This window comes from Chlamydotis macqueenii, chromosome 1 (genome assembly GCF_036417535.1).
Source record: "Chlamydotis macqueenii isolate bChlMac1 chromosome 1, bChlMac1.mat, whole genome shotgun sequence".
NCBI classification, from domain to species: Eukaryota; Metazoa; Chordata; class Aves; order Otidiformes; family Otididae; genus Chlamydotis; species Chlamydotis macqueenii.
Window position 1 is genome coordinate 159193651 of NC_141556.1, and position 26459 is coordinate 159220109.

The 26459-nt window shown below is 39.4% G+C and overlaps 1 protein-coding gene across 2 annotated transcripts in view; it reads left to right on the forward strand.

The window, feature by feature from the left end:
- Positions 1-2931: 2931 nt before the first annotated feature.
- The window catches only part of STK24 (serine/threonine kinase 24), a 55959-nt gene continuing 32431 nt past the window's right edge, over positions 2932-26459 (forward strand). The window contains exons 1-2 of one of the 2 annotated variants that reach the window (XM_086771223.1): positions 2932-2951; positions 15498-15728. Coding sequence is in view for 1 of the 2 variants with exons in the window: in XM_086771214.1 (XP_086627340.1) it covers positions 3520-3561; positions 15498-15728 (273 nt within the window). In the remaining variant the exon portion in view is untranslated. Of the gene's footprint in view, positions 2952-3296; positions 3562-15497; positions 15729-26459 lie in introns of those variants that run through there. The other variant, XM_086771214.1, reaches the window with a different exon arrangement.

The following is a 26459-nucleotide window of genomic DNA, read 5'->3' on the forward strand; positions in this document are numbered from 1 at the left end:
AACATCAATGGTCTTACATTGCTCATTTGAGAAGTTACAGTCTTGGTGAGCAAGGAAAATGTTTTTTTTTTTTTGTTCACACGTAGTTTATAAACAGAAGTTCACAGTCACTGCCATTACAATGATGTAATTATATTTTTCTTTTGTAACTTTTTTCTTATATAACTAGCAAAGCAGAAAATCTCTGCATATTCAAAGTATTGTTTTAAATTGAAAGCAAACCAGGAATTGAGAAGTCTACATATAAAATAAATGGAATCGCTGCATGCTGAAAACATCTGGCTTCAACAAGGAACCATCTTAATGATAAGAACGGTTTATTTTTGAAGTCTCTGTCATGTACTGAGATGGCAGGCTATCATACCATGTAATCATTCTATTTTTAATAAAGATTTCTGCAAGAGTAGCTTTTCTTGGGAGTATAATACACAAAACCATTTTTTTCTCAGAAAAGGTTGAGAAAAGGACAGGAAAATTTGCAAGGCTTCTGTCATTTAGTTTGTGGGGACGGAGCTGAAGTTTAGACTGAATGATCAGCACTTACAAAACTAACAGCAAACACACACGTTCATTATTTTAAGATTACATTCAAAACTATTTTGGTTAGAATTTCTTCAAGTCCAAGGTAGAAATTGGAAGTGTATCAGAACACAAGATACAGTATAAAATACAGAAGCTGACAGAAATGAGATATTCTAATACATTGCTCTGTCTTCAGTACAACTTAACTTAAACTGGTATTTGGTTTATGACAGAGTTTTGAATCTCCTGCTTTGTTTATCCTGCATTTAACTGGCTCAAATAATCATTTTTCAGGCACAGTCTCTTGTTGAACATGTAATGCAGAACTGTGAAACCCTGAGATGAAATAAATCCATGATCTTCACCCCATGACGGCATACGAGCAAGAGAAAGACCTTGCAGTCGCCCTAGGCTAGCAGCTTACACGGGCCAAGTCACTTCAGAGCAGCTAGCACAGGGGAACATTTTTGTGCTTATGCACCTTGAGTTAGAGAATCTACAAACTAAATGCAGAGAGGGAAGTAGCAAGACAAAACATAAACAACTCTAGCAAATCAAGTACATGTTCCTTATGAAAATTATTAAATTCCTAAAGAATATATCAATGGACAGGAAATAATAGCTTTATAACTTTCATAATACAAAAGATAAAACAGTTTTATACCCTTTTTATTTTCACTCTGCATGGAATGTGCAACTGCAGAAAAAGTAAAGCAGCTGATAAAATCTGTATCATAATGACTATATAGAAAAGAGCAAAAATAAAGCTATACAGGCAATGCTAAACCTGACATTTTCTCAATGAGGATTTTTAATATTATGTGAGGTAGCAAAAGCTCAATGGTATTAATGGGATAAAGGACAATGTTCACTTGTAGACTTTCTCCCTAGCAAGCTAAAAAAATTTACTGGAAACAGTGGAGCAGCCATGGAGATATTAAAGGTCTACTTTTTTTTTTTTAAAAAAAAAGAAGATTGCAAAAATGCTTTAGGAAACAATCTAAATAGAAAGTTTTCATACTGATTCTTGTGACTATTATTTAATTTGACTTTTGACTGATGCAAAGCTCAAATGAAAGCTTTAACATTTCTTAAAAAATTACATACCAGTAAACAGTAGAAACATTTCCATGTTTCCTGAATTTTAATAAAAACCCCATAATTTAAACTCCATTCCAGGATTAAGGAAACTAGCAACTCCTTCATGAACAACTAACAAAAGAATTCCAATACGTCCATTTTCTACACAATTTCTATCCATCAGCTTCTTTACTCAAGAGCTGGTATATTTAGGCTAATTTCTCAGGGAAACAGTTGGGACTGTGTGCGTACACATACATGCCTGATTGGCTGTTAGCTAATTTTATTAGAGTTTGAGTGAGACAAATCTTGGAGACATTAATGTTTCCAGAAGTTTCAGGAAAACAAGATTGTGTAACATTAGCTCAGCCCATATTAGACACAAAGAATATCATAACTATAGGAAAAACTTCAGCAGGAGTTCTAACCACATATCAATAAGAATATTTTATATTTTAAAGTGTTTCCTGCAGTTAAGGGATTTGTACAGACTCTCTAGTGAATTACCTACTTGAAAGTAATTTATGCTGTGGTGGATGCTCACCTCTTTCTTTAACTGCATTGACAGGACAGTCAGGGATCTGACAGACAGGACGGTCCTGTGGATCCCTGACCCACTGGCCGGCAAGTTTCAATAATTTTAATGCTCATTAAACTACCTAGTGTTTTGTGGGGTGAAAAAAAAATTAGATTCTTAGGGCTTTCCATAGTGCATTGGAAAATGTGTGATGGAGCTCTTGAATCTCAGCTTAAATAGGCCAAATATGGGGAATACAACATTGTCAAGTTCTTATGGGTTTTGCACAGGTCCAGGGTCTCTCTTGTGTGGGAAAAATCGGACTGCTGACCCACTCTTCTTCCACTTTGGAAGTATTGTAAAAACGCGACTGCCGTTTCGGTTTACTGCTTTTGCAACTTCTGACAGGAAGTCAAGTGCTTCCTGAAACCATATACCTCAGTGGAGCGATAGCATTACCGTGACCTTTCTTACAGCGTCCAAGTGAAGGGGAGGCAGGAAAAGGACATACCAGAAAATGTCTAGGGTTTCTGCCATCTTCATCCACCGCCTCACCCCGCTTTCCTTATTTTAAGCGAGCAGCCTCCCAGCCCGAGGACTCGCCTCGCTTCACCTGTTCCACCTCACCGGCAGCCGGGCAAGCCGCCCTTCACCCGGGCTGCCTCCACCGAAAAGGCGAAGGACTAAAGCCCCACAACACCCGTAAAGCCGCGGCCCCGCTTGCCGGCTGCCCCGCCGCCTTCCCGTCCGGAGGACGATGCAAGCCCGGCGCCCGGCAGCCGGTACCGCCAGAGGTGCTCAGGCCTGGGCCGACGGGTCTCCGTACCCCGCGGTAGGTATGGCCGGGCAGCGCTTGGGGCTTTTCGGCTCCCCTCGCCCTTTCCCCGCCGGCCGTTAACCGGTGGCGGCGCGAGGGTGCGGCGGGGGGGGAGGTGGTGAGGGGGACAGGGCGCGGCAGCGCGCGTGCAGGTAGCCGGGTAGTAAGAGAAGACGAGAGGCGGGGCGGGCGCGCGCGCGCGCGCTGCCGTTGCCTGCCTCCATCCCCCCGCCCCCCCCCCCGCGCGCCGCTCCCGGTTTGTCATCGCGTCGCCGGCAGGGCCCCGCGCGCCACCGCACCAGTAACGGCCGCCCTGCGCGCGCGGCCGGGGGAGGAGGAGGAGGAGGAGGAAGAGGAGGGATGAGGAGGCCGCCGCCACCGTTTTTGCATCCGTGACGGGGGCCTGAAGAACCCGAGTTTAGGACGGCCCCTTTCCCACCGCCGGCGCGCAGGGGGAAGGACGAGCAGGAGGAGGGCGACGGGGACGCTGTCTGTGTGAGAGAGAGTGTAGAGATGAGCTAAGCCCTGTCCCCCGGAGCCGCCCGAGGAGACCTGCCTCTCTCCCCGTCACGTCCCCGCCGCCATGGCTCACACCCCCGTGCAGACGGGCCTGCCGGGGATGCAGGTGAGGGCCCAAGGGCGGGCACGGACACGCAACCCCGGCGGCTTGGGGAGCGAGGGACCGGGCCTTCGCCGCCTCTCCCCGCGAGTGGAGATGGGGGGAAACGGTGTGAAGGGGCCCGGTGCGCGTCGGTAAGGGAGTTCCCTGGGATGGAGGGACAGAGCGCCTCTTCGTTCTGACTGGGCCCGGGGGCTGGGCGGTGGGGGGAAGGAGGGGGATCTCGTAACCCCTGGAAACGAAGCGTGCTGTCAGCATCCCGCGTAGTCCCTCCGCCTAGTGAAGCCTTCCCTCCCTCTCCCCTTCCTCAGTAGCCTCTGTTTTGCTGCAGGTGTGCGGAGCGGAGGGGTGCGTGGTTTATCTCCCCCTCCCCACCGTCCAGTAGTTCTCCTGGCTGTTTTAAATCGTGAAGCGAAGCGTGTCCCGATGGGCGATTTTCGGCCTCGTTTTTTTTTGACGTGGTTAGGGGAAGCGTACATAAAAACTGGGCCTGGAAATGTTGACCTTCAGTGCGTGCTGCAGTGCCCATCTCTGTGGTGCTGGCTAGTGGGAGTGCTGTGTGAGGTGGGTGTTCAGGGATCGTGTTTGGCTCTAAGAGTTCATTAGCTGCTGTTGGTTACACGTTGGAATTTGCTGGTTCTGTGTTGTAACTATATTTTTTGAAGTAACTGGTGTGGTTTTCTGGTGACTGAGTTGGCTTCCCCCCCCGGCCCCCCCTGCTTTTCTTAGTCCAAATGCAAACTACTACTAGAAAAACGTTGAGGTCATTGGTATCCATGCGTTGTTATTCTAATGTTTCCCACATTAGAAATTTCCCTGCCCTAACCTCCGAAAGAAAAACTTAAAATCTACGAGCCATTCGTATCTCCTGTATGGAAAGTTCGTGTTTCATCTGGTTTAGGTGTTGATTTACTCTGTTTAGTTTTTCCGTGAGTCAGGATTCTAAGTCATGAATCTTCTTTCTTTGCTTAACTTGAGGATTTGAATTTAAAATGTTACATGCTTAGGCACAACTCGGATTATACGCTCAGGCATAGTACAGGATGCCAAGTAGAGTACGTAGGCCCTCACTCTGAACTGATTAATTTGTTGCTCTGTAGGTACTTTTGCTGAGTGTTCAAGTTCACCTTCCAAATGTAAACAGTTTGCTGATTGCCAGAGAGAGAGAGACGTAAGGGTTTCATGCTTTGTCTGGGGCTGGATTAATGTTGCTTTTTTTTAATCCTTTTAAAACATGTTAGAACCCAAATGGCTATCTACTTACTTTGAAACAGAATCTATAATATTTTAGAATTAAAAGTCAGATTTGTAGCTGCTCAGAAATGAGAGAATGAATAACATTCCAGCAATATGCTTGTACTGCTTATGTGTGTCACTGCATGATCTCTCTGTAAGGACCTGCATTTTTTATTGACTTGATTTGTTATTTAGTTTGTAATACTGATAGCTATGTTAAATGGGTAGATATTGAGGGTTTTTGTTAGTCCACGTAATTTGGGAGTTTACTTCAAATCTCTTTTTATTCAGGATAGTGTTATTTTTCTAACATTTTAAAAATTGTATTATTGTCAGAGTTTCTAAAGTGTGAACTTTCACAGTGAAAAAAAAAAAAAAAAAACAAAACCAAAAACCGAACACCAGAGACCTGCTGATAGGTAGAGGCATAAAGTCTGTCAGGAGGGTGAATACTACTTGCTAATTATCTGCACCTAGTTCAAGATGCCTATATCCATTTCCATTCTGTCAGAGTATATAGGAATTTTATAGTGGTCTGTTTTCAGTACATGGTTCTCTTTGATTTTACTTGCAGATAAATGTTCAAAGAGAAAGGTACATACAATGTGTAACATCTACTTAAATAAGACAAAGGTTATGGTTTGGGACTTTTTATTATGTAGAAGAGAGAGGAATAGAGCTTAGTTCTCTGGGTTATAATTAAATTGCTTAAATCAGGGGACTGTCTTCCCTTTTCTGTAGCGTGATCCCTCCTCCCCACCTACCCGCTTCTGCAACAAACGGTGTAAGCAGTGTCAGTGACAAGTTATGCAGCTTTCTCCTACATTCTTTGCGGTACTTAGACAAGAGACCAGTCAGTATCGTAGTGTGAACAAGAGTAACTTCTTGACCTCCAAAAAATCGCATGCAGGGACAACACTTTATTAGTGCTGTTTGGTGTGAGCAGGATAGTGTGTAAATAGAGCAGAGAAATGAAGGATTAATGTATTTCTCTCTGAACAACATGTCTGATAGATGTTTGAAGAGTGATGCATAAAAAGTGAGTGGGTAGAGAGTGAGCCAAAGGAATGAAAAACTGTGGAGGAAATGTAGGATGGTGCTGGAAGGTTGTCAAAACCTGAGATTTGCTGTCTGCTGCAAAGTGGGCATGTTGTAACCTGAATAAAAACAGAGTTGGGTTTTGACCTAAATTCCTGTGCATGCAAATAAGCTTGGACTCAAGTTTATGCTCTCCTTGATTTTTGGCTCTGTGTAGATAAGCGTTTGAGTGTGTGGCGTGAAGGTGCATCATGACTAAACTGAGAGCATGTTGTCTTCCTTCTTTGTGCTTTATAGAAGTGGCCTAGGGAGAATGCTTGTTTGTCAGTAATGGTTGAGATTTTTGCAAGGCTGGCTCAAAATAAGTGTGTATGACCGTGATTTTCAGACTGGCCTGCATTTCAAGGCGGTGGTAAGCTTCTATAGCTTCTTTATGGAAGCTGAATTTTAAATAATAAAGTACTGTGTTTAAATTTGTGGTAAGGGTGCTTGGTGAACCCTGCTGCATTTTGAAGCTTGTTAGGAGTGTGTTGGACGAAAGCTCAGGAAATGTAGGCTGGCAGAGAAAACCTTAAGGGATGAAGCTGCAGAACACAGTACTGCGAGCTGTTGGATATGTGGCAGCAGCCAGTTTTAAGGTAATCTCTAACAATAAAATGCTAAAGTGACTAGTGATTAAATGTCTTTCTCATCTCTTTACCTACAGAAAAAGTTCTGGAGTTAAGCTGCATGTAGTTGCTGGTGTTTTTCTTTGTTCCTGAAGTTGGAGAACCAGAAAAGCAGTTTTTTTTACCCTAACTTTTCTTTTAACCCTAACTTTACCCTAAAACCCTAACTGTTTTTTTTTTTCTCTCTGTGAAATAACTGTGTAGATCAAATTTTATTAACCTGCTTTGAAATGAGCCTTATATTATGATAATAATAATAAGTGCTTTAAACTCCTCCTGAGGAAAGATAAATGGCTCTGTCAGCTTCAGATCACGGAGAAGTGAGAAAAGCTCACAAGTAGTTTGACTTTGGGGAGTTATCTGTGTTCAGGCAGTACAGTGCCACAGTTGGAATGGATCTAGGTATGACTTCTGGTTGTAATTCGAGGTGCTTCCATAGTAAAGGTAATTAAAAAGTTTCAGGTGAGTAAGAGTTTGAAATACACTTTCGTGACATAATGAACACTGATACTGCAGAGTGTCTGATTAGAAGTAATTATTGTCACCTCCTTTTTCTTGTTTCAGTCTCCTAAAAGGTGAAAAAACATCCAAAAAACCCCAACCCCTAGATGCCCTGAACTTTTTTTTTCATCCCCAGAAAAATAATCTTCTGAGAAGACTTATTTGTACTTTTAGATGTGCCTGTATATCAGCTTCATAAAATTCCTAAAGTGCTTTTAAAATTCCATCATCTTTAAGCCAAAGCCTCTTGTGTGTGATAAAATCCTTTCTTTATCTTCCTGTCTTTCAGTTTTCTGGTAACAATAACTGTTCATGCAGCAGGTTATTTTTATTCATTCCTCACTGTTATTTTCAGTACAAGAGCTACAGACTCTTCATCCAAAATGTAAATAAGCATTGACATTCACACCATTTTGGTTCAAGAAATGTTAAAAGTTTAACTAAATTTAAGTGGCAACTTGACAGATGAACAGGAAAGAAAGGTTGTCAAGTATAAAGGCACCATTTCTGACTCAGAAAGTGTCTGAACTGTCAGTTTGCCGGGGACTGGAAGAGTGTTTCAGGAAATATTTACTTTGTCTGTTTTTGCACTGTTCCCAAGATATTGACTTTTGACTCTTGTAGAAGTGTTCTGGCCTGGAGGATCCTTTGTTCTGATCCAGCATGGCTGTTCTTTTGTTCTTACACACAGTATGTATTACTGTCTTCCCTGTTCTAACTTGCTCTCCTTTTACAATAAGCTCTTGTAACTACTTCATGTGTGAGCCCTGTTTTTTTTTGTAATTATAAAACATTAGGTTGCTAAATCAAACACACTGGAAAGGCAACATAGCTTCTGCTGCCTTCCTTTTGCAGCTTCTGTGTAGAAGATTAATTTTCCCCAATTTATTTTTTTGAAAGTTTGTGCTCACTGTTACTGTTCAATTTATAGTTTGGTAAATGCTTTGCAATAACTTACAGCACTTAATTATTTGACAGGTCTTTGGACCATTATGGTCATGGGTAATGTGTTTTAAAATATCCTGGTAAAATATTCCTTTGTGAGAGGGACACCCCAGGCCATCCCCCCAGCCGGAACCGGCTGGCATGGGCACAGAGTTGGAAGGAGAGGGGTGTCTGGGGTGGGAGCAAGGCTTTGAGGCACGAAGGCAGGCAGGGAACAGCAAAAGGCCCATAACACCTCAGGCCATCTTGGCTCGTGATTTGAGGGGTGGACTTGACCATGGACACTATTGCACAGGTTATCTGTGAATGTGAAATGTGCTGCAATGAAGCAAGCCAAGCGGTTAAAGCCTGGGCAACCTGTTCCAGTTGCTCTCCACTCCACTCCTGCTGGAGTACCCTTACAGCAAGAAAGGTTGGGATTTTTTCTTTGTTGTTGTTTTTTTTTTTCTTTTTCTGAAATGTAAATGGAATTTCCGATATTGCAGTTTGTGCCCATTGCATCTTGTCCTTCCACTGGGCACCACTGACAAGAGTTGGGCTCTGTATTTACTACTTTCCATAAGGTATTCACACACCATAAAATTTCCATTCCACTCAGCCTTCTCTTCTCCAAGCTAAACAATCCTCACTATCTCAGCCTCCCCTCATATGTGTGATGCTCCAATCCTTAACCATCTTTCTGGCCTTTCACTGGTCTCGCTCTATTGTGACCATATGTCTTGTGCTGGGGAGCCCAGAACAGGATGCAGCCCTGCAGATGTGGTCTTACCAGTGCTGAGTAGGGGGGTAGGATCCCCTCCCTTGACCTCCTGGCAACGCTTTTCCTAATGCGGCCCAGGATACTGTTGCCACAGTGGCACATTGCTGGCTTATGTTCATCTGGATGCTAAGGGCTTCTCTTTAAAGCCACTTGTCAGACCATCGGTTCACAGCCTGTACTGGTGCCTGGTACTACTCCTCCACAGGTGCAGGACTTTGCATTGGCCGTGGTTGAACTTTGTGAGGTTTCTGTTGACCCATTTCTTCAGACTGCCAAGGTCTCCCTGAATGGCGGAACAAACTACTAGTGTATCAACCATTCCTGCCAGTTTTGTTTCATTGGCAGATTTGTTGAGGATGTGTTTGACTCCATCATCCAGATTATGAGTGAAGATGTTAAACAGTATTGGCCTCAGTATGGGCCCCTGGATAGTAACTGGCCTTCAGCTGGACTTCATGCTGCTGATTTCCTAGGCTCATCCTTTTTCACTTGTGCAGTCTTCCTGCCACCTTTTATTGTGTTCCTGCATGTCAAATGGATCATTCTTGAACTTGGAGGAGTTGATCCTTGAAAATCAACCAGCTCTCCTTGATCATTGTTGTCTCTAGGACTGTTTCCCCTGGAATTCTTTCAAGCAAATCCCTGATCTGTCCACTCTTCCTCAAGTCCTTCACCAGTAGGATTGAGGAGAAAACCATCTGGGCCCCATGCTCTTGACCCTCACCCCCAGGGCTATGTAGTCATGCTTGATGTGCTCCAGGTCTCCCCAGGCTATTTCAGTGGTGCCTGATATGGAAGAGTAGCATGAGGTAATAATCCAAGTGCTGAACAAGTCTCAGCAATCTTTCCAAAATATCCTAGATTGGAGTCTCTGGCAAGCACCAATATGTCCTAGACATAGGTCAGGTCAGCAGATTGGGACACCCTGACTTTCTTCACAGGAAGGGAGTCTCCTACTACTGCCACTTGCAGCTTCCTCCTGGTGTTTTCATATAGTTTGTGTAACCTGTTCCTGTATTAAAGAGATTTACTTATGTAAGTAGCGCAAAAGTTTGAGGAAGAAGTTGATGCACCTTCTTGTAGAAGATAAAAATTTTTTTGTTCCTTAATGTGGCAGGTTACGTGTGTAATCTGAGATGTCCAGACTCCTCAGTTGCTTCTGATCAATACACGTGAAGTAGTCATTTCTATTATGATCTTCTGAAACTAGTTGCTGTAGGAAGTTGACATTTTTGTGTGGAAGGAACACTAGATAATCACCACACATGTTAACAACGAGCAAACCTCAGTGTGGTAGTGGTCTCAGAAACAATGTCATGTCTCTCTTTTCTCCCTCTATGTTTATATTTTATTTTTATGAGTTGAAAGAAGTCTCAATGTCTTGTTTAGAATGTGAAAGTGTGGTGATGTGCAGTTATGGGGCAGAGGAAGAAACCACAAAGACAATTCCTCAAATGGCAGTGACCTTAAAGTCTTCCTCTCTGATTTCAAGTGTTCTTAATTTTGTACTATAATATGCATTGACCATGCCACAAAATTTAATTTGTGTTTGAAGTTCTGACTTGGATGCAAATAACTTGAGAATACATCAGCTGAATGAGATCAGATCATAGGCCTATCTAGTTGTGTTTTGTCTTTGACAATGGTTATTGGAAGATGCCTAAGAAAAAGTATAAGAATAGAGTAACTGGTAATACTTCTATGGCATGCTTCCACAGCTTCTACTGTTTTACTGCTCCAGGGTTTCCAGAGCCGGAAGTGATTATCTTGACAGATTTTTTTTTTTTTTCTCCTCTTCCTTTAGTTCTCCAGTCCTTAATGATTTTGTAGGACTCACTGTCTGCAACATCCTATTACAGTGTGTATCCAGGTTTATCTGCATGCATGTGAACAAGGTTCAAAAAGTTCTTTTTATCTCCAGGTGTGGTAGCAGACCACAGTAATCGCAAACAATCACAAGCCAGTTCGCCATGTGGTATTTTTTTCACTTGAAATATCTGAATGTCTTCAGATGATGATATTTTGGGCTCAGTCATGATAGCAAATTAAAGTTGGACTGATTAATTGGAAATTGATTTGGTGAAATTACAAGTATACAAAACAAGATGTTGGAAGATGATTATTTCAAAAGAGCAGGCATAGATAAATTAGAGATCAGCAAGTAAAATCAGTTGCCTAGAGAAGCTTGAGAATTTGAATATGGAGATGGCTTGTAATTCTTGTAAGTTGAAGAGAATAATAGCTTTTCAACCCCTTTATAAAATAGCTGGATGAATAACTTCATAAAAGGAGGTTAGAAATAAGAACTGGGATGAGATGCAGGGAAAGGATGTTAAAGCTGTATCTTAGATCAGAATGGTTATGGATAAAGTTAGAAGTGCATATTTGATCTAACTAGTTTGAATTTCAGTATCATTTTCTGTTGAGCTGTAGGGGTAGTTAGTGCAGATGAGAATTAGAGTTGTAAAGATAAATGCATTGTAAGACATGTATAGCCCTGGCTGTAAAGAGAGTACTGGAGAGGTGATGTTAAGAGTGGGTAATACTGCTGGTTTCTCCAGGATTGTTCTTGACAGTTGGTGACCTTGGCATAAAAAAAGTCAATGCATGCTGAAAAAACTTACTGATGGCACAAAATTTAAAGACACCTGTTATTCTTGAGATGCCATTACTGAAGAACTACATGACCTTGAGGATTTGAATTACAGAATAAAATAGCACAAAGTGCAAGGTATCATAAGTATGAATTATTACAAAACCTTTGCAATAGCCTGGGAGCTCTTTAGTTGGAAATGCGGAGGATTAGGAAGAGGTGAGTGGGTTTATTTGGTCACAGCTGAGTTTGAGCCATGAAGCCAAATTGAACAAATAAACTCTGAGAACGTATTGGACTAAGTTTATTCTGTAGAAGTGGGCAACAATGATGCTGAGTACTGAGAAGAGTTCATTTTAAGTGCAGTATGATTTTCTGTCTGATTAAGACAGTGAATCCAGTGTGGAACAATTACAGAGAGGTTACTTGAATTATTTGGTGAATGGTGGCTCTGCTTTTGATCAAAAGTAAAGTACTTTGTTCTGCATGGCTAAACAAGCCGAAGACTGGAACAGGCTGGTTGTGATTACTGTTCAAAAGTGTGAGAAACTATTCAAAACAAAAACCAAACCAATTTAAGTGCTTATGGAAATTTGAAGTTCTATAATCATTAGAACTAAATGTTCCAGAATTAGTTTATTTGCCACAATAAGTATTCTGTGACACACTTTGAAGAAAATGTTTTGGTGTTAGAGATCTATCCTTATCAAACAAGGTGATTATCCTTTTGCAGCAGATGTTGCTGTTCTGTGGTTTCTAGCTGTATTCAGTGTGCTCAGTTACACGAAGGCTCCTTTCTCCGTTCCCTTTATTTTAATATTAATAGGAAAAAGCTATATGCTAGTGAAAGCTTGGCAAACAGCAAAGTTAGTAAAACTGTAGTGACAGAATCTATGGAAGACACTTTCTCTATTCAGTCATATGGAGAGAATGTTTATAAAGCTGTTTGTTTATTTTGGCTATATTGGAAGTATTTACAAAAAATAAACAAAGATAAATTTGGTGAGAATCCTTTCCAGATGAGATCTTGGAAAAATGAATGGTAACGGGCCACTCATGTACTTTCAAATTCAAGCAGTTCATTATGTATTTGGAGGCCTGATCTCTCAATTTTTGAAGTAGAGCAGGTCATTAAAGAAAGAGCAACTGGTAGTTTTCCAAAAACATGGGTTGCCAGTAGTTTAAGCTCTCTCTTCAAACACCTGGTCTTCTGAGAAGAAAATTCAGACCTTCATGCAGAGCAAGAGAACTTTTTTTTTGTGCATAGTGTTTTGGTTTTTTTTTAAATGACTACTACCTACAAAATGAATTTACAAGAGTTCTGATTTGAGAAGGAAAAGGATTTTTTAATAATTAGTAATTTCACAATGAATTTGGAGAAGGAACTGTTATTATTAATAACTTTAATTATATTAATTCTAGCTATTATTGAACAATTAGCATGTCAAACGGCTACAAAATTTTGATTGTAGAAAGTCTTGGTTTTCTGGAATTATTAACACAAAATTATTGAGAAAATGTTATTTTGCAGTTGTTTTATAAAACTGTCAGCCTAATACCAGAATCTGAAGAGGCTGACACTGTAAAGATGAAGCTGTGAGAGTTCTGCAAGTCTGAAGATTGTGGTATCATGAAGCAATGGGCTTTAATATACAATAGCAATAGGTGTTTGAGGGGCTGAGGGGAAAAGGGACAGTAGGGAATGAATATGTAAAGCCGGGAGATCTCAAAGACCTGCTGGCAGGTAGCCCTTGTATTTTTCTCCTTTTGAACAACTGCAGTACACTGTGACTTTGAGTAGTGCTGTGTTTTCAGTTTCCGGAGTTGAAACATGGAATTTTTTAGGCAGCTCTGACTGAGATTGGTTTGTGACTTACCTGAATGCCTTTGTAATGATGGAATGCTTAGATTCCTGTGGCTAGTGAATGGAACTAGAAGGCATGTGTGGATAGATTAGGTGTGTTATAGAGAGCTGGGCACATAATCTCAAATTTGAAGATGGTGTATATGAAAGCGTAGACTGATAATTGTCTTCCACAGAGGAAAATATCTGATGCATGTGTTAAGGTCATTTTTATTCATAAAGAATTCTCAAAGAAGGCTGTTTTTAACATTGACAAAAGAGCATTCTGTGGGGCACCAGGAGAAACACTGTAGTATGATTTGGTGCCTGGTTTTGTGATCTGTTATAAATGATGTCCCTGGAAGTGCTGGTAGAAGTCAATGTGTAGCTAGAGGATAACTACACTTGCTGGAAAACGTGAGTGCCCTGTCTGGTTTTGAAGTGGGAGATAGATTAGAATATTATGTATGTAGTATTTAATAGTATGTGATAGTATGTAATTCTCATTATCCTGAAATTAGAGGAGGAACAAGTTTCTTTTGGTGAAAGGGACTTGGATCTCTTGCTTGGTTTCTTTTAATGGCAAAAGGGTGATAAAAACTCGTGTCCTTCTGTTTGTTTCCTGAAACACACTTTGGTTAGAAAGATGGATCAATAAGATGTAAATCAGGAGGAAATACCTGGGGCTGGTGAAGTCTTGCAGTATACTTAGAAGAGTGTTTTTTCTTAGGATTGATCTTGCCGGTGTTCTATTCCTGGGATGATTATCTGATAACTGTGATGTCTTGTAGCTTACTTTGAAGTTTAGAAGTAGTAGTGTACTCACAATTTGTGCCACATGAGGATGGAATCCAGACTGCTCCACAAACACACTGCTTGAAGAATTGAGTGGGTTTATCTTTGGCCTCTGTCAGTCACAGCTGCCTGATCCTCAGAACACCTAATTCACCTGTGAAATTTGGATGCCTCTAGACAAACTAAAATATCTTCTGGACTATCTTCCTCTCAGGGCTGCATGGGTTAATTATGTAACCTTTGAGATGCGAGAGCAGAAATAGACAGAAGTATAGGTGGAAGATGCTGTCTAAGCTGGATTTAATTGCTAAAGAGAAAATTTTGGTTCAGTGCTTGTCAGTGGTAACTTAGACCTTTTCATTCCACTCTTAATACTTCTACAAAGTTTGGATAAGTAGTATAAACTATGTGGTTTTATGCTTATTGAGGCATTGCTGAATTTTTCTTGTATGAGCCTTTTTCTATACCAACAATGTTTTTTCACTTAGTTAGCATGAACCTCATCCTTTTAAGAACAGTAGCAAGTCTTTTGAAGTGGTGATTTTTTTTTTTTTTTAATTTCATAAGGGAAAGATTCTAAGTAATCCTATCCTGTTTTTCTTAATTTCTTGACTATTCCCTCTACCTATGCCTTTTCCAGTTTAATTGTAATTTATATATATTTTTGTTAGTTGTAAAGGCTCCTTGCTGTTAGACTGAGAAGGTACATCCATGCACTGAAAGTGAGAAGCCTAAGAGCAGCAGTAGCTAGCTGAGTACTTGACAGTGGAGAAGAAACAAATATGGCAGAGTGCTCTGCCTAGGTTGTCCATATGCATGTTTAGGTGAGTGCTTATAGTTTTCATGTGAGTGTTCAAATCAAGGTAGCTGGGAACAGGGTGTTTTTTAGCTGTGAATGAATTTACCTGACTGAGAGAAGAAGAAGAAGAAAAGTAAATCCTGCTCTGGAAAACCTTGGGGTTAGGGATAAGGAGGAAGTATGATAGTTCATGGAGGTGATCCGTAGTAGGAGAAAATTGAAGAGGATTGCTTGCCACATCAAGCAAAGTGATGTCTGTGTGTAGTCTGTGCACTGAAGAGCCGGAACAAAATCATTAAGAGGATGAGATATGTGAAAAATTCAAAAGAGTACAACTCTGGGTTCTGGGAAGGAACCAATTTCAGGAGAAAAGGGTAGACAAATGGTTTACTTTTATTTACAGTGGTATTTGATCTCTTTTAGTTTTAATAGAAACCAAATCTTTGTAAAGATCTTTCATTTTTGGTGTCTAGGTGCAGTTTATTGTCAGAGAAAAAGAAGTTGAGGTAGCAGCATTCTGATGCCAGATAGGATAAAACCCTGTCACAAGGACGATGTTAAATTTGCACTTTGTATACAGGGAAGCATAAATGTTGCAGTATGTGCATATAAGGGATGTGCGAAGAACACGTTTATTATGGAGACAGAAAAGGAATAGCTGGATAAATAAGAATGTGTAGAACTTTGAAGTGTTTGCCTTTAAAAATATCACGCTTCATTTTAATCTTATAAATATTGAGTAACCTTTCTCTTGTTTTTAACAGACTCTGAAGGCAGATCCAGAAGAACTTTTTACAAAACTGGAGAAAATTGGTAAGGGCTCTTTTGGAGAAGTTTTTAAAGGAATTGACAATCAGACTCAGAAAGTGGTTGCTATAAAAATTATTGACCTAGAAGAAGCAGAAGATGAAATAGAAGACATCCAACAAGAAATCACAGTGCTGAGTCAGTGTGACAGTCCATACGTAACTAAATATTATGGATCCTATTTAAAGGTAAGATACTCACAGATGGTGACTTGATTTTATAAGTTATTCTTTTCCAGGTTATCCAATCATGCCTCTTTTCATTGGCAAGGTTTCAGTTAGACCTCAGTTGAAAACTATATTTTTGTTCTTTCAATTCTAAAGAAAGAGTTAGTTACTATATTTTGTGAAGTACGTGACAGAACTTAATAGAAAAAAATGCACTTGTCTTTTGCTATTTCTATACAAAAAGAAAATAATTTGAACAACATCAATTTGTTAAGCTCTAAGTAATATGTTTAAACTCTCTTAATATTAGAAGAATGTAACTGTTGTTTAAATTCAGAAAATATAACTTAAGTCTGCCTTAAAACAGGCAAAACAATTAAAACAATGTAATATCAGATGTTTTACAAAGCTTCAAAGTTTATGTTGGGGCTTGATTAGTGGCAGAGCTTAGGTTGCTTTTCAAAGGAGACTGAACTTAGCCTTTGGCTGAGTGATTTAAAAATTAAGATTTAAAAGTTAATTTATTTGCACATTAGAAAAGGGCACATTAGCCATAAGTGAAGCTAATGGAAGGGGCTTCCATTAACTGTCTTCTGAATCTGTTTCCCTTCCCTCCCCCTGCCATATTAATTGATTTCAGTGTTCACTTTTAAGTGTGCTGGATAGACATATGTTTGTTTCTTTGGCTGTGTTGTTTTTTGGTTGTGGGGCGGTGGTTTTTTTTGGGTTTTTTTTTGTTTTGTTTTGTTTTTTTCATGTATTGCCTCTATAAGATAATGAAAATATCTGGAAGCTTTTGGTACTATTTCTTTGGTTAGACTTTGTCCCCATCTGGATAGCTCTTTCTTTTATGACAGTGAGATAGCAATCATGATAACAGATTGTTTTCTTGACAGAGTTTGAAGTTAGGTAGCCAGAATGTTTCAGATTGTGTAGTGGTTCTGGTTGTGGTTTTTTTTTTTGTTTTTTTTTTGTTGTTGTTGTTGTTGTTTTGTTTTTGTTTTTTGTTTTTTTTTTTTTAAATCTGAGTCATCTCTCTTTGAGGAATCCTTGTATTGTTCTTCATTCTCTGTTATTCCACACCCACTTCAATTAAACTACATGATTATACATGGCAGTGTGTTAAGGGACCTGTTGCTTGGAATTTTAGAAGGCTTATATAATACTGTTATACTTGCCTGAGGACTCTTACTGTCTTTAGACGATATTTGTGAGAACAGCTTGTCAAGCTCTTGGTATCTTCTGCAAGGTATACATGGAAGTACAACTTGAAATTAATATTATCATTTAATGAGTTAATGGTAGTTACTTTGTCCAAGAAATTTATGTTTAAAAAACCCCTATTTTTAGCTGCTTTTTAAAGTCGGGTGATATACTCAAATGCCTTGTTAAATTTTCTCACTCAATTTTTTTTTATATGTCCTAACTTCATCTTTTCAGAAATGTGTTTGCTTTATAGCAATTTTTTTTTCATATCCAGAGACTAAGCCATATCTGTTTGTTTGAGTTATCACTGGTCTAACACAGTGAATCTTAAACAAAAAGTATCTTACTGCTTGCATAGAGCAAGTCTTCCATTCCTCGTTCTTTGTCTGTTGTTGGAGGGTTCTGTATAATTGCTGTGGTCAGAGTTCAGTCAAATAGAGCAATAAGCTGTAGTGAAGTAGGTACCAATTTAGGTTGTCATCCTGAATATAAATTAATTTGCGGAACATCTTTTTGTCAGAAGCCCTGAAGTCTTTATATAAAACAGAAATGCAAATACTCCTTTCTAAAGCTACGTTTTTAAGTATGATGTCTTCATGTTCCCGTTCTGTTGGGACAAATTGCTTTTGTCTACTGTAGGAGATTGTAAGTAACTAGAATGTTACTCTTGAAGCATATTGCAGGGACATGATTTATATGGGTGCATATATCTAGAGTGATTGCTGCTCCTTATCTACCATGTGTTAAAAACCTGTATCAGTGTTCTTAAATGAAATAGACTTAACAAAACAGGTAGTGACTCCATTATCTCTCTGCTTTGTGAACGATATCTATCCTTGCTGTCTTCCAAATGAAAGCTTCATCTGTTCCATCTGTGATCTGATTAAATGCTTCATGGATAGAAGAGTTACAGTTCCTTTTAGATCCTCATAAAGTTCATTCAGGAAGCTTCTCTGAGTCTCTTTACTTCTTCTGTGATAGGACCCCTCGTCCTGTCACAACAGGCACTGCTGAAGAGTTTCTCCCCGTCTTTCCTGTAGGCCCCGTTGAGGTACTGGAAGACCGCTTTAAGGTCTCCCCAGAGCCTTCTCTTCTCCAGGCTCAACAGCCCCAACTCTCTCAGCCTGTCCTCGTAGGAGAGGGGCTCCAGCCCTCTTATGTTTGTGGCCCTCTTCTGGACTTGCTTCAACAAGTCTATGTCCTTGGCTTCAGAGCTGAACGCAGTGCTCCAGGTGGGGTCTCACGAGAGTGGAGTAGAGGGGGAGAATCACCCCCCTTGACCTGCTGGCCATGCTTCCACATATTAATATAATGTGATCACTAGAAAGTTTCAACATCCAATGTAACTAGATACAAGTGGTGTTGACCTGGTATTGAGCTACTCTTGTATTATGTGTTTTAAAAAATATTACTGTCTCTAAGATCATGTTTCTTCGTCCTTCAGATGTATTTTTCTAGCACAGTTTTTAGCTTTTGAGAAATCCTCTTTTGAACTGTTTAAGCTTATTGACTCAATAAGAATCAGACTTATGGTTTATTTCCCCCATTCTTTTACCCAGACAACTTCCCATTCTGTAAAAGTATTTTAAGAATTCTTAAAAAAAAAAAAAAAGTTTATAAGAAGAGCTGATGCTGTAAGGTTCATAAAGGATAGCTGCTGATAACTTTCATTTTAGTTTTTATACCTGTATGGGTTTTTATTTCATGTCTAAGTTATACTATACCTAATGCTGTAAGTCAAGTTGATGTCTATATAGACTGCAAGAAAACAGATGATAACTTCTGGTTAAATTTTATGAATGACACAGTATACCCTCATGGAAAAAAACATGTCGCTTCTATGAAGTTTGATTAAGTGAGCTCTGTATAGCAACAAGTTCAGGCAAATGAAGTCTAGAAATAAAGATTTATTTTTGAAAAGCAGTGATTCTGAAAGTAATGTATGGTTTATTTTAGGTAATCAGGTGAACATGAGATTGGTAAGTAATGCTGTGGCTGAGCCAAAATAAATCTTGTATTGGCTGGGGCTTTGGTGTACATGGCATCAGTGAGGCCATTCTTGGAATTAGATGACTAGTTCACAGTGTGGCTGAAAAACTGTAATGCATTCAGTACAGAGCTTCAGGAACAGTTTGATGTTTGGAAAGCCTGTATTCCAGAAAAAGACTGAAGTTCAGGCTTGACTTTGTTTATCCAAGGTAAGGTTTGGAAGTGACTCGGTACGTATATATGGAAGCTTTTCCATGTTTAAGTGCTGGTAGTTCAGTGCTTTCTAATCTGTTAAGCCAACTGATGTAGCTAAAGTAAATTTAATCTGGTAATCACATATGCTTTTTTAAAGGGAAGATAGCTTAAATATTGGAAAAGTTTTTATATGAGATGGATTTTATGTCACTTGCAGTTATTTTTTAAATCAGATTTTGCTGAATTTAAGGAAGGCTTAGCTTGCTCGCCTTAGGAAACCCAATGACATTAACATGGATATGTTGAATATTCTTGCCATGCAATCTAGGTAATGTAACTTTGAACGTGGATGTTTATATGTGACTTCAGTAAGTTTTAAGTCCATGCAACTTTCCTTTACAGCTTTAACTGGTTTACTTAAGCATTTATGAGCAGCTCTGAACTGATATGACCTTAAATGTATGCTGTGGGTCAGCCAGAAGTTAATGAACTTGGTGCATTCTATCCTCATTTGATATAGCAGACAGCCTGGCAGGTTACATCGTGCTTGTCAGGATGGGAGAGCAGAGTGGAGATTTTCCCACTTAATGTTAGGACTGTAGAATCCACTCTAGCAGGGACTGCTACCTCAGCCCAGGGACAAGTGAAACACGTCAGTAGTTTCTTGATGCTCCATCGTTTGTGTTGTGTGCCCAGCCCTGCAGCTGAATCTAATGCACTTCAGAGTTGACTTTTGTAAACCACAGTCACTGAACTTTGGATGGAGGTTAGGCGTGCTTAAATAGAAAAAAAAAAAAAAAAAGCTGTAACTATCTCTAATTTTGCCTGCTACAATTGCAGCCATGTTGTCATTATTGCATTTTGTGCGGGATTGAGACAATAGAGTACTTTCTCTGTTCTCTTGACCAAAGCCAGATGGAATTGCCTTATCCTATAGAACTTCCTGCAACTGAACTGAGGAGACTGGGACTGCAAATACTCTCTTATTGCAACGACGTTAGGAACAAAATGAGGCACAGGTTCCTGTGAGGCAGTCCCTGTTCTGGTATGCTTACTTTCCTTCTGAGGCCCCTGGTAACCCCCTCTGTTTTCACCAGGCACATTATAGCCTCCAGCGGAGCTGGACAGGTGTTGCCTTAGTTTGTCCATAGCATATGTGAAACCAACATCTGGCTGGGCAGCTGTGAAAGAGGTAGCGAGTTTCCATAATGGTTCTGCTAGGCTTTCCGATCGAGTCCATCTGCTAATTTAGAGAACAAGTTGAAACCGTCCATTGATACAGCCCCTAATGGCCATAAATATGACAAAGGCAAAAGGATGTGAATGGACAAATGAATTCTGTTTATCTCTAGCACAAGTGGTTTTGCTGTGAGGCTCTGTTTTCATATTTAAAATAATTTGGTCCCTTCTCATTTAGAAGATGTTTACCTTGCAACTCTAAACCTTTGTAGCCTATAGTCTTTACTACTTGTGTCCTTCCCTGTAGCCATTTGCCTGTGCTCTTTAATCCCATGTTTGCATTATCTTTATTCAGAGATACTGATTTGAATGTGAGTTTAGAAACTTTTTATTCAACTTTAGCAGTCCAAAGGATTACTGTCACTTTCTGGAATCTGCATCATATTGTCCTGTTTTTCTGAATCTGTGGAAAAACCTACCTAGTAAACTATGATTACTTCAAGAATTTTCCTGTTTATCAGTGTAATCAGTTTTGTGCTATTGCTCTTTTATGGCTAAATGATTCTTACTGTACAAGTGTATTAAGACTGGGAGTCATCAATTGGAAATCCTAAAAAAATTGAGAGTTTGTAATACTATATTTTGTATTACATTTAAGTACTTTACTGTGTCATGGTATTCTGATCTTGTTTTAAATAAAAATTTAGAAAACTTAGTGTAAAATATAATTTCTTGGTAGTAGTATGTTTGTGTTGTGCTTGTTGTGTTGACCTTGAAAGTTGCCTCTGTACTGCTCTGGTTGCTGGCTTCTGTATGATATGAAATTATTCTGTATAATTTCATGTCTCAGTACCAGCCTTAAGGCAGTTCTGATAGGTAGCTGCTACTGAAATGGGCAGCAACAACATCTTGTTCGCCATCCTGCTGTCATGTTTCTGCTATTTTACTTGTATTGAATCTGTTGACTGCAGAATGACTTGGTTCACTGGGGAAACAAGTTTCCCCAATGCCTTCTCCTGGCCCTTCAAAAAATATCCTGGCTTTTGAAAAGGGCAAACCCTAAACCCTTACAAATTAGCCAGTTCAGACTTGTGGCTCCAAAACTGGGAGGTGGTGAGAGAGACGAGGACAGTAACGACTTCCTTCTAGATTAGCTGTAACATGAAGCCTTGTATTTAGTTTAGCCGTACAGATCAGGATTGCTTTCTAACAGTATGTAATATTGTTTATGTCAAATGCCCTTCTGTATCTTCTGTGTGAACTGCAATGCTTGTACTGCGGGCCTGTGAAATATCTGAAAAGGGAGTGTTAATATGGCCTCTAGGTGCAAGTTAGTTGTTTTTTTTTTTTGGCTGCTGCTGAAAGGGGAAGTCCAACTCTGCCTTGCAACTGGCCACTTCCTCACGCTAGCAGCAGGGGCTATTTAAACTTTCAGTGAAGTGGTTCAGCTTACTGAGTAAGCAGGGGACTAATTGCCCTTTTTTGTCATTCTTTTTTTTTTTTTTTTTTTTTTTCCCCTAAGAATGGAGGAGATTGTACACTGATGATTCAGATTGGTCTAACATTTTATGGGAGTGCATTGCCAGCTCATTGTTTATGAAACGTCTTTGATCAGCCAACAGTAATGCTGAAAGAAAAGCGTATGTGTGTCTGTATTAGTGTCCAGCTTTAGGCTGAGGAGTTCCATGGGCTGATTTCCCATTTTGTTGTCCAAATAGGCTTCCTGACACAAGGCTTTTCAGCTAGATTGTGACCAATGGCACTGTCAAAGGGCTGCCAGCCTATTGATCCAATGGTCTTGTGAACCTCTAAAACATTTGCTGTTTCTGTTGAAAACTTCTATATTTACATACCCCTGTCACAATCTTATGCTCTTACATAGTTACTATGTTTGTGTCATACCTTTAATTTGAACATTAGGTAGGTTAACTTTCTTTTGCTTCACTATGCATCGGCATTTTTTCAGTTCGAGTTGAGTGAATTCTTTGAGGTCTTTGTATAGTCTGTACGGAAATAGTTGTATAAAAGCAGAAAAGTAACATTCTTTACACATATAAGGCAATATTATCTTATGACATGTTACAGAGCATGTTAATAAGCATATTAAAATGGTTGAATGTAAAACTTCCAGCAATTCTTGTTTGGAAAAAGTTGGTTAGACTTTAAAATATTGAACTTCAAAAGGAAAGTTCCAGATTGAATAGGTTTATGGACTGTATTAGTTCCAAAACGTCACAATGCTTGTATTCAGGAGTCAGTGTTTTCAACCAAGTTCTTGGAATTATTTCCATGTAGTTTTTTCCTTATGCTACCAAATTTGTAAGCTGTTGCATAACAGTTAAGGAAAAAAGTCATCATTTGGAGGTACTGAGGCTTTATCTCTCTCTTTCTTCAACAGTTTGTTGAAACAGTGGTTTGTAAGAAGGAAAGGAAAACATAGGGGAGCAGGGCAGAATGGAAATGGTGGATTTGAATATAAGGTGTTTTAATAGTAATTAGAAATCAGGGGAAGAGTTGTAAAGAGAAAAAGTGGAAAATAATAAGGGGAGAAAGAGTGTGTGTTTTGCAGAGATTGGTGTGATGAGCATGGCAGAAGCCTTAGTTGAGGATCCTGGGTGATTCTAGGGCTGATCCATACAACTTCATTAGTAGTGAGAATTCTGAAGAAGGATTGGCCTATGAATATTCTGTAAAAGAAGCAGTGGAATTTAATAGCAATGTGAATGCAAAAGGTGGAGGGGAAAGAGGAGTAAAGATTTACAGGCTGCAGAGCAGGGGTGCAAAAGATCTTGGAAGTTGTGTATACAAGTGGTGAAAAAAGGTTGAAACTGAGTGGATTGATATTTGTGCAAAGAAGTAAATTTGAGTTGTACCTATCATTTTGAATTTAATTTGATGCAGGAGATAAACAGGAACAGATGTAAGCATTAGAGCAGTTGTTTTTTGGACAATGGAAGTAAAGGGGTTCTTGTGCCTCATATTTTCTGTTGGAAAGAACAGCCCCCCCCTCACTAACAAAACCACGACACTGGTCTAAAGTGGGACATAATTCATAAAGCCCCTGAGTGTTACTGATGTGAACTACTCCAGTGAAATAGGTTTAAGATATGTGCCAATAGGGTGGCATTTTGTTGAAGAAAAATTACTAATCTCAATATGCATCGGATACAAGGTTCATTTGTTAGTTCTGGTTTTGTTGCAATGCAATGTATCTGGACAAATGAATTCAGTAAACTAATGCTGATTTGTTTCCAATTTCCCTTGTTGGGACCTTGTACAGTTTATTAATAACTATTTGATCTATTTATCAGTAAAATTCAGTTCCATACGGAGCTTTGATTTGGGGTTATGTTTTTGTTTTTGCCTTCCCTGTGACTGTTCGTAAGAGGTGAATAGACAAAATGTTGGGGTTGTCATAGAATCATGTAAATCATTCATTAATCTTTGTGTGCCTCTTGAAACGGACCTCCTGGGGAAAGGTCTGCACAGATTGCAGTTAGTTTTTTTTTTTTCCCCAGAAGGTAATGACTGAATAGGTGTGGTTATGAAGTAGTTATTAGCCTGGTGGAGAGAGAAGGGGGGATGAGTCTTGTCAGCTCCACTAGGTAATAAAAAACTTAACAGTTAAATGGATAATGATTGTAAGGGAAGGCATTTTTCACTCTTTCACTGCTGTTTTTTGAAGAGTGAAGAAGGAAAATGGCTATGAACAGGTGGGAAGAGGAGTATGGACTTGCATGCACTTATATTCCAAAGAGGCAGTTACGCCCTCCTTTAGGAAGTGAAAGGCATACAGTTCTTCAGTTGTTGTATAAGTTTCTTGTATTTAGTAGCTAGGAACTGGTTTTGCAGCCAATACAAGAAAAGTGTCTGTTTGCTTCTACTATCATATACTTTGGTATATGCAGCTCTTGGAAATTATGTGCTTAATATGACATGCCTAGGCTTGTGACAGCTGGGCTATAAAGATTCATTTCTATGGTGGAAGGGCGTGTGCCCAGGAAATGCGCCAAAGGGGCTGTGAATGTGGACAGTGTTAGAAATGACTCACACTGAGGAAGACATGGAGCTCGTGGCTCTAGCATGTTGGCATACAAACACAAAAGTCTGCCAAGTGTTCTGCAGAAGAAATCTTTTATTAGTACTGTGAAAGAACTTTCATTGTGTTTTTCCTAGCAAGTGGCTCTGCAAGCTCTGTACAAGTAGCTTAAGGCAAAAAGGATGCATTTAAGGATTAATTGTATACTGCTGTGGTAATTGCAAGAAAGAGTTAATTGTTGAAGAGTGACTGCTGTGTTAGGTTATAGAATACATTGACTGGTATGTATGCCTAGAAATTAAAATGTGATGTTTTTTTTCTTGGGATCTGAAGAAGGCAGGAATTTCAGAGGGTTGGAAAATGATTCCAAAGGCAAATAGCTTTTAAAAATACATATATACATTTGTAAAATACTGTATACTGAGGTGGTTTTGCATAGTGTGAAAAAACATGTTACCTGTGTTTTTCATGGAGTTTAGTGTCCAAACTGGAATGAAGAATTCTTCTCTTTCCTTAGTCCCTATTCTGCATTGGCTACCCAGCAAATGCATTAATTTTTTTCTTTGTGGTTGAACGTATTAGATGGCTGACAAACCTTGATTAAAGGACATAAATGCGCCACATGCAAAACCAGAATGATTTCTTTGATTGCAGGGACCTTTTGGCCAGCTTGCAGTAAGGACTTGTGTTTAGAAGAGAACCTTTGGGCTCATCTGTATCTCCCTCCCCTCAAAGGGATGGCAGCCCGAGGACAGCTAGCATTCATCCTGACGCCAAGAGACTTCAAAGGAGGTAAGCGCCTCAGAAATGCTCCCCAGACAAAATACTTCTCATCAGTCCTGCACCCCAGTGTAGTAATATTCTTTAGTACAGCATTACCGTCTAAAGGTTTCTGTCCATGACTCCCTCACAAAAATTTTTTCAGAACTCTGAGGGGCCTTGACAGCTGGTTGCAGCCCCCTTAAGATTCATGGAGATGTCCATTGCTGTCAGTAGTCCTTGTCTGTTGCTTAAGCATGTGCTTCCAGTGTAAGGGAAAAATAAATTTTCTGCTTCCTGGGTTTGAACTCAGACATATGATCCCATCCTTCCGTTATTTTGTTTTTCATATTTTGGATGAGGCCATCAACTCATGATCCTTGAGGATAAAGTCAGGAAAAAAAAGGCAAATAAACCCTGCTTGCTCCACACTATTCTAAAAGGCTTTTTTTTTTTTTTTAATGGATCTCTGAGTGATTCCTTAATATCCAGATGATTTCCACCCAATTCTTTGTGTGTTTAAGTTTTTACCTAGCATTATCCCAGAAAAGTTCAGTAGAAACAAATTATTGCATTTCATTCTCATAGAGGGAAATAAGTCTTTAGGATTTTTTTTTCTTCTTAGAGGTGGCACCTAGATGCAGCAAAGCTGTTTGTCCTAGAAATGCCTATGCCTTAATTATTTAGTAGAAAGAGCAAATTAAAATAAGCAAATTTAAACACAAAAATCTCATGATAGCTTTTTAATTTATTTTTCTTTTTTTTTTTAAAAGCAGACTTTTCAAGGGGTGATTTCCACCCTTTCCCCACTCGCCTCCAGGTCACTGGTGCGAATTCTCAGCTATAGATCTTGCTTTTCTTGTTCTTATTCCAGTAAACATTATATGAAACCCACTAAGAATGTGACTGGAAACATAAGGAAGAACTTTGGGTTTTGTTGGTTGGCTTTTTGGTTTTTTTTTTTTTGGTTTAAAGGGAAATGTTTGGGAGTGTAGTAGACCATTAGTAAATATGAGTTATATGTTTGCCGAACATTTATTTTTATTTTTTATTTTTTTTTCCCTAAGGTTGTGGATTTAGAGAGCATGGTTAGCACTTGGATCGTTTAAGCTATATCTGTTACTAAGTCCTCTATGACTGCAGTCCTGTATGTCCTACTTAACAACTTTTGCTGTTTTTTCCATTTATGATGAGAGTATATTATTTAGCTATGAGTTTGACCTCTTTAAGCCTAAGAGCCTTCTGACTATGTAGAGTATTTCTAATAACTGCTGTCTAGCTAGCCTGCCTTTTTGGCTCTACCATATAGATACAAAGGTTCTGTAGATTGTAGCTTAAATATGTTGAGGTAGTAAAGAAGTGGATTGTCCTGGAAAATAGTATCG